The following is a 13,494-nucleotide window of genomic DNA, read 5'->3' as shown; positions in this document are numbered from 1 at the left end:
TGATTTGGTTTAGGCTTAACTAGTTTGGCCAAACTTGTTAAGCCTAAACTAGATTAATAACCGGTTTGGTTCAAGTTTGAAAACTTCCAAACTGGTTAAGGCTTAACGGTTTGGTTTGAACAAGGCCAAACTGATTAAGCCAAAACCGAACCATTGTTGATTCCTAGTTCTCACCACAATTCAATTTGTAGGTTGATCTTAATTGTCCAAGATACACAAATTCATTCATTTACAATGATGTCACTAGAATTTAGTTTGAAGATAACACTATAAAAACTTGAATATTGAAATTATCTTTAGAAATTCAAAGGGATTATTTGATTTAAAGGGGAATAGTTAGAATGAGCGCATATATAAAATGTTTTTCTGCTATATAATTTATAGATTACAAGGGAGATATATTATACCCAAATTGGGGAAATGATCACATACGTATTTCATGGAAACAAATAATCAATGTATGCATTCTATGTGTATGTTATACAACTAGAATGATAATGAAATAACTCATCTATCTGTATGCTAATAGAACGTTAATAAAGTGTCTCATCGATGAGAGACATTCACAAGCAAACCATTTGCCATAGCCATAACCATCATGACACGATAATGTACAACATGCCCACTAACAATGTGGAACTTGAAAAATTGTAGCAACAATGAAGCTGTCATCTTCATTTGTAAGTAAGCCGAATCTTTGCCCAAGCAAATTCTTCCTCCAGCCTTCATTCAAACAAAAGCGCATATTAATGTGACATTCAAGTTAAAAAATCAAACGGTGATGTGAATGTTTTTGGATGGGCTTTCCGTGAAACCTAGATTCTATTCTCTTTTGTTAGTGTTATTGAGGGCTATATGTAGTATACTTTTGAACAACCAATTCTGCAAAATCTCTTAGGTGAAGGTTTCTTCAACTAGAAGGAATGTTGCAATTTTTTAAATTTATTTAATAGGAATGTTGCAATTTGATTTTGACACGTCTTAAACTTGTAATTTTTTATTAAAGGGCCCCTTAAACTAAAGGATTCTCAAACTAAAGGATTTGTGTGGTAGTGGCATACTACTCATATATGTCTATCTCAAATAATGGAATTATCTTTGGATCATCATTCAAACATTTGCCCACTACATCTCTTCTTTAAGAGAAACTAATTCAGAAGTATATTATAAAATCGAATTTAGCATCATACTAGCTATCATTTATGGACTCCACCTATTGTTTAGTTGAGCTATAAATAACAGGGGCATTATCCTAATTTCTTTCTAGTATACTTATTATTTATAGCGTTTCATAATTGAAGTTTTATCGAGTTTTCTTTGTGATATTTTATTGAGTTTTATGAATGAGTGAATATTTTATGTTCTACAATTTTATATTTATGCAAAATCATACACGCACGCACACACACACACACACACATGTTTTTAGTGAATTATTTGGAAAGCACAAAATGCAAAAATATTTATAGTAACTAATTTGGATAGGAAGTTGATTGTCATTAGGGATGGGATATATGTAGGACTTGTGTGGAAAATAGAGCAAGGGGCCCAATGGTCAATTCTAAAAAGGCAATGACCCAAAACAACATTAACAATTGGCAAGCACACACATACACATCTAGTGAACTATATTACATGAAATTGTTTAGTAATCAAACCATGATACAAGTTTAGTTTGCAAAAGTAAAACCAAGGCTAGTAATACTTTAGTCATTGCATTTTATTTTCTTTACCTGAAATGCTGAGAATTTGAATGGAGACTGTGGTTGGAATACACCATCTTTAAGCCAACGGTCTGGATTGTATGTTAATGCATCCTTTCCCCACAAGAATTCCATCCGACCCATACAATAAGGTACATAGCTAAGTTGATCTCCCTTCTTTACATGGGTTCCATCAGGCAAAATATCATCATTCAACACTGTCTTCCCATCCTATTTATCACAAGTTTGTAAAATATTTTGTTAGATATGCAATGTATAAGCTAGCATTTCTATTTGAGGTTTTGCTTGACAATTTTCAAATAATAAGCCAAATGATTTACTTAAGAGTATATGTTCTTATTTGGGTGTAATGAGCTTCGATTCCATTCAGCAAGAAAGTGTTCAAGTGTTTTAATTTGGGCTTTCATAACGCCATTACATCAAAACCTTCTCATATTCAATGGTAGAAATCATGGTATGGTGAAGGCATATTATTTTTGTTGTATTCTTGGTTTTGATTCTAAGAGAAAGAGGTTGACCATGCAAATGTAAATGTCACATAAGACATGCATCCTATTTCAATATCATTGATAACAAATTTATATGTTTCAAAGGTAATACTTTTGATCTCTTGTTTATTCCCATTTGGCCATAAACTTTTTGAATTCTCATTGGTAGATGCTTTGTGTAGATGTATACCATCTTCCTCTAAATTAAACCTTATCATATTTCTTTGGTGGAAATGTGTATATTGACTTCTAATTTTCAAAATGGCTACCTTATTAAATGCAATTCAATTTACAATATGTTAGCATGATATACAATCAAGAATGGGCTGAAGTTGTAGAAGTTATTATATTGTCGATTTCACAATTTATATAAACAAATTAATTCTGTGAAAGGATGATGTTGTAACAAGATTGGAATAATGTCAATGATGGATTGACGTTGGTGCAATAATGTAGTAGCATTATTAGTACTCACATGTCTATGTACATTATTGACGCTACGAATTGAGTATATATGCATACATTAACATATTTTCTAATGTTAAACATATGTGCGACAATGTGAAAACATGCAAAGGGCTTAAAAATCATGGATAGGGTTGAGTCTACGTTAAGAAAGATTAAAACTACACGTATTGTAAAGCTAAGCAAGTTTACCCTTGGCACTGCAGGATACAAGCGAAGTGTTTCGGTTAATGCCGCATGCAGATAGTGCATATTGCCAAGTGCATCATAAGTTATCCTTTTAGCCACCTCTTCGAAGTCAAGACAATGGTATTTCTCTTCCAAACCTAATACTTGCAATGTCTCTCTATATATCCTCTCCCCTACCTTAGGGTGCTTACAAACACAATAAATAAACCATGACAAGGTTATAGCAGTGGTGTCTCTTCCTGCCATCATAAAATTTAAGATGGAATCTCTTAAGTCTTGATCAGTATATGCTCCATCCTTGCCCATATTGTATTCCATAAGCCTTGATAATAAGTCGGCCCTTTCCTAAATGACAAAAATGGAGATTACAAGTTAAACATGGAAATGCACTAACATCCAAACTAAGATAGATCACATTCACAAAATATATGGAGTAGATAATGATTTAGAGTAGTGGAGGTGCACAAGCCATTGTAAAATACATAATGAAGGCAATTTTGGTGGTTTAGTTGGCAAGAGGATGGGTTTTTCTAGATGAATGGATAAATATTTGGACATATTTGCCAATACTAGGTCTTTTTGTTATCATATCCTTGACCACTAAGCCTACCAACATATAAACCTAAATGAAAACCTTCACATCTTCCACACCTCTTCTTGAACACCATCCTAATATTGTTTCCCCTAAATTACCAATAATTTTTGGCTTCCTAGATTATTTTAGCAACATAATAAATTTATACATTTCCTTTGCTTGTTAGTTTCGATATCTTTATCACGTTCATTATCTCTTCATGAACAAACAATTCACTAATTTGATTTTAGTTGAAATAAGAGACTGTTTTGGAATGCTATCACAACTTGGCAAACAACATACTTTACCATTTACTAGGCTTTAGCAAATCTTGGGATTATGTAAACTTTTCTTGGGTATACGGTATACCAAACAATTTATATATGATACCTCATCTCTTACTACCATGGTGTGGAAACTATTTGGAAATGGATAAATCATGTCCATGGTTGAGGTGAAATGATGTGCACGCATTTGAGGCTAAACTAACCAGAATTGCTTTTTATAATTAGTACCTTAAATTTGTCGTGCAATCAGAATAATCGAATAAAGAGTTTGATTAAGAACAATTTATGCAAATATGTTTTTGAATGCATTATAAGTAGATCAAGAAATCCATTTTTCTTTCTTTCACTAAATATTACATGGTTTTCATCTAGCATACCTTATTCTTATAAAGGATGGCATTTTCTCGCATCTCCTTTCTTCTCCCTTCTATTGCAGCCGATGTGAAAGTGTTTAGAAGTTTCATGTTTTCTTTCACAATCTTTTCTTTGCCGATACCAAGGATTTTTTGTACTTTCCAAAATGGGTTCATGACCCTTGAGTATATTGCCTCATTAACAATGTCAAATGCTTTTCCAAAGGGAACTTCTGGTAGTGACGAGGATAGGCTTCCCATGTCCATTCCAAAACCAATCTTACAAACAGAGTCCATTGTCATTCGCATTAACAAATCCTGGCACAAGAAAAATGTTAATTTCATAATATGAACTCTATAAATGCTCCCTCTCTTCACAAATTACATGGCATCTTTGGATCAATGTGACCACACTATACTTAGTGATGCTCTTTGAAACTAGAGGGTTTGGTAATCATCAATCCATGCGGGATGCCATAATCTTGATTGTCAATGTGCACTACATTGGTGCACCAACTTGGTCACCCTATTGATTCATGATAAATCTTATTGAGATGGTGAGTAGACATTAAATTTCATGTTGACGTTGAAAGAGTGATTCATCACATGTTTATATGGATATGAACACAACATATTTCAACATATATGAAATTTGAAACCCTTCATGCATTGCCATCATCTCAAAGTTTTAGCATTATGATACTGCATCACATGTTTATATGGATATCAACACAACATATTTCAACATATATGAAATTTGAAACCCTTCATGCATTGCCATCACCTCAAAGTTTTAGCATTATGATACTGTTGACCATAAATTGTTGGATAACACCCAAAGATATGTCCATGACAGTTCCTTTTTCTCTCTCACTTTTTTGATGAAATTAAGAGGTTGATGCTTTGTAAATTAGTCCACATTGGGTCTTGCATTAAAAGCATTTTCATCATTGAATATGAAATTGCATTAATTTGTAAATCCTTTGTTTGTAATATGATTTATAGTTTCCATTCAACAAACGAACATTTTTCTTTGATAATTAATGGGACATTGTTGCACCCATGAGGAGTCTCATAGATTGTGCATGGATGGTATCCCCAAACAACTTCTCTCAGTTTAGGGAGGTTGTCATACTTTGGAAACTACTATTTAATATATATATATATAAGGTTAGTAGGGATTTGTGGTCTTTTTATCTAGACTCAATAGTGCCATCTGCATTAGTTGCATCCCCACACTTGAAGGTATACACGTGTTTCTTTCTCATGGTATGGATCAATATGAAATATGCTATCTTGTCACGTGAGTTCCACTCAAGGTATATCTTGAATGTTGTTTTACACATTTACAAATCGACTCTATGGTAATTGTTGGCCATGAACACAATATGCAACAAATAAACTACATTATAATGGATATAAATATAAGAACAAGAAATTTAAAAAATACAAAATATATTTACTTGGAGATCCACGGGCTTTTGGGCAACAACATTGTTGAGCTGGTAAAGGAGGCGAATGGCATCATTTCGAAAGACATCAGTACTCAAATCACGCAACTTTTTATTGGAGAACTCCATACTGGCTATTTTACGGTGCTTCTTCCATGTGTCACCGTCGGAGTTGAAGATGCCGGTCCCCAAGAAATCGTGAAGGAGTGATTGTACTCGCTCCCCCTAAATAAACAAACAAAACTTACAATGACTACAACTTACACTTATTATTACATAATGGTAATATATAGTCCATCTCACATGTATTTTGTGTGGCATAATGACTCATAGCAAAATGATATGGCCCAGTTTATAAGGAAATAGGAAGTTCTTGGCAATTAAGTTACTTATAACCGGATGTTAGAAAGAAAGAAATAGATTGTCCCCTTATCATGTACAAGTTCTAAAAATCAATAAAATTAATTCAAGAGATGAGAATTTAGGAATCTAATAATCAATTATGTAATATTAGGATCAAATAGCATAAATCAAAGAATTGTTGAATTGACTAAGGTGTCTTGAAAATGGATTACTTTATGTAACTATTTAGGTGGAAGGATTCATTTGGTTATTTATAGTTAATGCAAATTTAAATAAAGATATATATATATATATATATATATATGTAACTATCAACTTCAAAAGACTAACGTAAGACATATTAGTTGGCTTAGGAGTAAATAATTAGTGTCTAAGAAATATCAAGCCTAAACTTAAGACTACATTTATAATACACAGAAAAACGACTCACTCACATCAAACTAGTAAACTACCCTAAGGTTGGATGTCATTAATTGAATACAATGCACAACACATCAATGTTCGGCTCACACTACAACAATGTAACATTGTTGAAAATGATTATTGCCCCCACAATAATTCAAAATTGAATGCATACTACAATGTAGCAAAAAAAGATATGGTTATATTCACATTCTAGTGGCAAGAAAGGAGTGTAATGATAGTTTCACATTTTGGCACAAAAATGATATTAAGATTATAATCACATTTCATCAACCAAAAGGGATTCATAAAATACTAAGGTTTGATCATGTTTCATCAAAACATAAAGGTTTGGATTCACACTACAATGGCAATATAAGGTTAGTGCATAAATACAATATCTTGTTCTATGTTAAATAATGGGAGCCTTATTAATTCTTAAAATTGTTTTATTACATTAAAATTCACAAGTGAGCAATATGGAACTTTTCAATGTTTCTCTGCCTTAAGCCTTCAAAATTGTGCCTCAAAACTTCCATTTTTAACGTAAAACCACACAGAATGAGCTATGACCCTACTTCTAACTATCCAATATATACTTGTATCTCTCTATGCCCACGCCCTAACTCTTTTTCTATGTTTCACGGATAGGGTTTATAAGTTGCTTCCTAACTAAGCCTTAGTAAAACTTACAAATATAATGTTGGGACTACCTTAATGCTTACCTTCACATAGAGATTAACGAAAAAGAGAATGAAAATTTGTCATTTCATATCCGTGTGCGTGAAGGCAATTACACACTAAAGATAAAACAATGACTATAGTTTCTACAATGTGACAGTTGAGACTCCAACCTAACTCTTTTAAGATTTGAATTGTATAGGATTGATTGACTAACACAACGAGACAAAATGCATTTATCAGCAAATAAATAATTTGCCCAATTCTAAAATTAGCTAATTCTATATTGGCCCCACCAATGTAGAGGTTGCTATGTGTGGCAATTGTAGTAGCAAATGCATGCATGAAATATGTTTTTTTTCCAAAATGAAGCTACTTTCCCATTACTTAGGAAGGATTATTACAAGGAGACTATACAAGGAAGCTTATACACAAAACATGTGTTATCCTCTCAACCATTAGTATATAGCTCTCATCATTGAGAAAATGTTTTTGGTACACGAGACTCCTTCATAAGTACTAGATTGTTCATGAATACTAGATTGTTGGGATCCTTGTGCAAAAGCATCAATGTACACGAGGAACCTAGTGTACGCAATGACCACAATGTTAGGTGCTTCCTTCATTTTTGAAGGGAATTTTATAAGCCTTACTTGTATGGGCACGAAACATGTATGAACTATGCATGGTATGGGCTTATTTCTATATCATTTTGTTTTTTCTAGAAACTTTAATGAGGCGAGATATTCATTGAAAACAGTTTCAATGCTAGATGCAGGCATCGATAGGCATCTTTCTATACAATATCTTGACATCTAGTAAATGAACTCATATAATTTGCAAGAAATCATGCCAAAGGAGCTGGTTGATCATGACTTAATAAGAGAAGGTGACACCTTATTAATTTAAACAGCATGGTTTAGTAGATAAGGAGCTAAACTAGTATGTAAATTAGGATTGATGCTTAATGGAAGCAACATGAATTAGAAGGTAAGGAACTAAACTAGTATGGTACACTTAACAAGTAAACAACTACAAATTAGCGGGTATGGACAAGTCAAGTGATGATTGATTAAGCAAATAGATGAAGATGGATAAAGGAATGGAGTGCTTAAGAAATCTGGATTACTCTCTTAAATGAAGATGAATTATAGAGTAAATGAGATAGTTAGGTGACATCAAAGAGATGGTGGATGTTCAACTAAGATTGACAATGAAGGATAGGCTAAGGATAGATTTTTTTAGAAAATCAATGATTAAGAATTCAAACATAATCAATTAGCCTATAATTAAAAAGGAATGATTGAAGAAAGAGATAAACACAACCATTTCATCAATGATTGATTAAGGAGTTAAAAAACACACCAATTATGAATGGAGTGAAATGAGTACGATCAAATTAGAGTCAAATGATGGTATTTAGGGGAAATACACTAAGTTTGATTTTCGGATATAATAAAAGATCGATACCTCGAACCTTATGGATAGAGACACACTTGGAAAGATTTGGTTGATGCGGAAACTCTAGATCATAATTAAAGACCAAAAGTTTATGAATTGATGAATGACAAAAATGCATAGCTAATAAGGCAAGGTATAATGTCAATGACACTATCCAAAGTGCAAAAAGCTATGTATGAATTCTCAAGACAAGGAAAGAGATTATCAAGCCGCAAAATTAGAAGGCTACTAAAGTCAATATTAGGGAACACATAATACGACGGACAATGGCAATGATTCATGCTTAACTAATATTAGTGGCATTAATGCGGGGAATGGCTAATGGCATCGGTACCTAACCTAACGATACAGCTTGGGTAGACTAGTGATGGTTACAATTTAAATACTAAGGGCATTGTGACTTAAATGTATAAGTTACGACTTACAAAGAAACACACTACCTTCATTTAGTGCATCACAACCTTTAAGTATACTACTAATCATGAACACTCGTATTAGTTCTAGTCCTAGAGTTTACTACTAATCAAGAACACTCCTACTAGTTCTAGTCCTAGAGTATACTGCTAATCAAGAACACTCCCACTAGTTCTAGTCCTAGAGTATACCACTAATCAAGAACACTCCCACTAGTTCAATTCCTAGAGTATATCACTAATCAAGAACACTCCGACTAGTTCTAGTCCTAGAGTATACCACTAATCAAGAACACTCCTACTAGTTCTAGTCCTAGAGTATACCACTAATCAAGAACACTCCTACTAGTTCTAGTTCTAGTCCTAATGCTTCTACTACTACTTTGTTTGGACACTAGTTAGAACTTCCTACTGTCTTAAGCACATAAGTACCATTTGTAGAAGCATTTTCATGGTTTCTTGCTTTTGTGTTGGTTATTATTACCTTGGGGTAGTTGTGGAAATTGGTCTTGAGCATGTGTTGGAGGTTGTCGGGGTCCACGGTGAGATGGAGTGTAGCCCCCCCGAGGAGGCGGAGCGTGAAGGTACGGTGTTGTTCCCCGAGGTACCTGAGGCACCAGTCGTGGATCCTCCCGGCATTGGCCGCCACCTCGAGCTGAGCCCCGAGCACGGGCCATGTCATCGGATCCCGGCTGCCACGCTGGCGCCACCTGTGCACCGCAACCCACCATAACACACAAGCGACCGCCACGACCATTGCCACCCACGCCACATCCCATGCGTAACTCGCATATAATCCCGAGAGCCCGATCGCGATCGTGTCCATGGTGCGAATGAAGCGATGTGATTCGGTCCAAGGTGCTTACCGAGAGCGATCCGGGGATGCTATTAGCACGCGATCGGGGGTTAACAAGGGGTAATTAATTAGGCAGCTTAATGATGGAGTACCCTAATGATGGGTGATTTAAATGGCTTAATGTTTAAGATTGATGAGTGGGGGATGAAGCTTGATTAGCAAGGGTGCAAGGTTCACACTTATGCTCCTGGTTCTTATATAATGACCACTTATGCCGACCAGTTCATTGCTTTTCTATTATAATTTCCATATGAAGCATTTGATTACTTGAAAAAGGTTAATGAAAGGTTATATAATTTGTGATGCTACCCCCACGCTACCCCCACGCGACACGTTTGGTCCGATGTGATTTTACGCGACGCAATATAGGAGGGGTATTTCCGATATATTTAAAAATACTTTCCACACATGTAGAACTAACGTCAACGCTAGCACTTTTGGCCTAACCTCCTCGAGACGACATATACTAGGGGGCATTCTCAATATTCTCTCATTTACTAATTTTGGTCTATATGGTCTAAGGTCATCGTGATGCTATTCGACACTATCGGCCCAGACACTACCCCCAAAGGTGTATTTCCGATATAAATTTCCTCACGATTGAATTAGGGATGCTTTTATTAGTTTTTTCCCTCTTGTGTGTTCCTTCCTGAAAGGAAATACAACATGACAAGTCCTACTCTATCAATCTTACCACATTGTCGAAGCTACAATTTTTCCGTTGTTTACCTAGAAAGATACATGCAATATGGGAGCTTTACTTCATCGACATTATTCCCTTAGGAGCCCAATGGATAGTAACAATAATATTATTTTTGTAGTTGACGATTATGTGTGGGCTATTTTTGATATTTCTCCAAACACGCACTGCTTGTTTTCTTCCCAAATTCAATTATTGTTATATTTTAAGGATAACAAAAGAAAAAGCTAGTTTTTGACTTTTCGGATTAAATTACAAACATATGCGTTTCTTAACAAATTCCATGTTACCAACATAAATGTTTTTCTTAGTGTTCCTCGAGGTAAGTAGTCACACGGTTTTGGGAACTCTGAATTGAAAAGTTTTTGAAGCCTATATTTTAGGACAACTTGTTTTCTCATATAAGAGAATTTTATATCGGGGAATGTTAACATAATTAAAAGTAACTCGAGAAGTGAGTTTGAAGTGCTATTGTATTGCTTATACTTTTATGAGGGAAACGTTTGTCATAACTTTTTATTAACGTAAATGTTTTTGTAAAGAAACTGAGCTTTCTAATTCACACGTTGTTTCGAGAACACCATAGTTTGAAAAGTTATTGTAAACCCACTATTTAAAGACAAACTCAGTAGTTAGGTATTGTTATTAAAAATGATTCTGGATGTTTTTATCATAAAAATGGTTGACCTTTTTTGTTCAACAATGTTTTTGTTTTTGTTTATAAAAACATGCATGTTTCATATTCTATGATTATTTTGACCAAGCAATCGTGGTCGTCATTAACATTTTCGTTAAGAAGCTCTTGATATAGTTATAATATGAGATTCTATCTTATTATACTGTTATTTTCTTAACTCGTCAATACATTTACAAATAAGAGGCAATGTTTGACATTGTGTTAATCATACCATGTCTTGACACCGATGTTTCAATGGGTGCTGCTTTTCTTATAAAAGAATTAAATATTCCCACCCATTTGGGTATCTTTCCTTTACATGTTTACTCTTAGCTCCCTACTCTTCCACTTTCTATCTTATGAGATAAAATATGTATGCCAATATGGTGTTATGGATCAAAATTTCCCAACATTGCATTAGGGTTTCATAAAACACCATCGAATTAAAACCATTTCAATGCATTTAAAAAAACACATTACATCCCTTGCTACATACTATACAAAGTTATTACCCTACATGGAGATTTCATCATTCAAGCATAAATCTTAATGAGTAATCTTGTTTTTATTAGATGTGGAAAACAAACATTCTGTATTGCATACTTGTGCTTCAAATGTTAAAGCACAGGTATTTTGCTATTGCTTCTAGGCAACTCTGAAATATAGTTTTTTTATGGCATTGAAGGAATTGACTCTTAGGAAGGATAAAGGAAGACTTGAGGGACATGTAGGAATATTCCTTAAAACAAAGTGATAAACATTTTGTCAATGTTTTCTCCTCAAGGATTTCAACATAGTTTGTTTCAAAGCACGATAACTTGTATAGAGCACTCACATCACAATCATGAGAGGCTCACTCATGGAGAGAAAGAACAAGAAGTGTGAAAGAAAAGGGAATAAAAGAGACTGGAGGTATAGTGAATCCTTGACGTGTACATAGAGAAGATAAGAGTAATAGTCACGAAGGTGTTGTGGCATGATATTATATAAGGAACAACCCACCACATAAAGAGGGCTAATACAAAATTGATTAAATATAATTTACTAAGCTTGGAGTCTATGTGGATTGTTATCAATTTGCCATCCCACTATAGGGAGCTCCAACATTTGTATGTTGTGTGTGTGAGAGAGAGAAAGATTTTATTATTGTCATCTAAGGTGAAGCATGACCTATAACACCAAAAGTGAAGTAATTACACATAGTGAGTTTGGAATTGAGTAGCAACTCTTGATATTCAAGACTTTTACCAAAGAATGTTGCAATTTAGAGTGCATATTGTAATTGTGAGATGAATATGTATATGTGCTGAACTTGATTGACAATTCATGGAAAGGTAGAATACTATATCAATTTGTTATACTTAGATTCTCTAACTCATTCAAATAAAAATATGCACCATTTGATATCGAGGAGAAGGTGATCTTAGTTATGTGGAAACAATGGTGTCAATGGACGACAAAAGGATGGTCTCACATGAATATGTGAGTGCGGGCTCACAATTTGGAGAAAAGGATTGTTTTTAAGTTTGGTGCAATATATGTAATCTAATGCATTGAACATGGGCCTCCTCATCTGTACCAAAACGTGATAAAATGGTTAGAAGAGCCTCGTTCACTAAGGAATATATTAATGCATCATGCGACAAAAGTAATAAATACCGTTTTCCAAACCATTTCCACATGACATCCATCCATTTCAATCTCAAAATTTTGTTTTTGCATGTCTTAGGAATTTTTTTACTTTTCTTTCTATTCTTATGAATATTTAAACTTGCTTTCTATGCAATTCTAGGAAGTAGGTGTGAAGTGATATGACACATGTTACCTCAATGGGAAGTGATTCAAAACTAAAAAAGAATGTGCTTTTTGGACATTTCCAAATAGTTTCCAAGTGAAATTAGAGATCCACCACCCCATATTTCTGTTGGGAAACAGGTCCCTCCGGATGGAAAGAGAAGAGCTGAGTTGATGAGTAACTTGGGATACTATATTTGTAAATAGTCGAAATGCGCCCCATGAGGGCTATGCATGTAAATAGCCATAAAGTTGTATAAGTATAAATACAACTAGGGCAAACTTTAGGAAAGAGAGGTAGAACATTGTTGTATGTTTAGGTTGTGAGGTACAAGAAGGTAGTGGCCTCTGTAACTATGTAAGACAGAAAGAAAGAAAGATATATTAACGTCTTCTAAGGCCAAAATTGGCCCATGAGACAAATGGTGCACAACAAAAAATGGGATATTTACCTATTCATCGAAAGTAAAAAATAAAAATAAAAATAGAGTTTTAAGCTAAATAGTTCTAATAAAATAACAAACATGTTCTACAATGATAATGATGTTATACTAGACTTAATTTCATTTCCATCCAAGTCTCTCGAAGAGAAGCGGAAGGTCAAAGGGTTTCGATGT

General features: G+C 34.2%; 1 protein-coding gene across 1 annotated transcript; it reads right to left on the bottom strand.

The window, feature by feature from the left end:
* Positions 1 to 386: 386 nt before the first annotated feature.
* On the bottom strand, positions 387 to 9,655 carry LOC147857237 (cytochrome P450 704B1-like). The gene is made up of 6 exons (XM_087328590.1): positions 9,336 to 9,655; positions 5,544 to 5,756; positions 4,105 to 4,398; positions 2,870 to 3,211; positions 1,734 to 1,934; positions 387 to 723 (listed from the first exon to the last, which is right to left on the bottom strand). The coding sequence occupies exons 1-6, from the start codon at positions 9,606 to 9,608 to the stop codon at positions 547 to 549; spliced, it is 1,500 nt and encodes a 499-aa protein (XP_087184716.1). The 5' UTR covers positions 9,609 to 9,655; the 3' UTR covers positions 387 to 546.
* Between the last annotated feature and the right edge of the window lie 3,839 nt (positions 9,656 to 13,494).

This window comes from Azolla caroliniana, unplaced genomic scaffold (assembly GCF_043228905.1).
Source record: "Azolla caroliniana isolate FFs.n. ecotype wild unplaced genomic scaffold, voAzoCaro1.0.p SCAF_12, whole genome shotgun sequence".
Classification (NCBI taxonomy): Eukaryota; Viridiplantae; Streptophyta; class Polypodiopsida; order Salviniales; family Salviniaceae; genus Azolla; species Azolla caroliniana.
The sequence above is the reverse complement of the archived record's forward strand: the minus strand, read 5'-3'. Positions and strand labels throughout refer to the sequence as shown.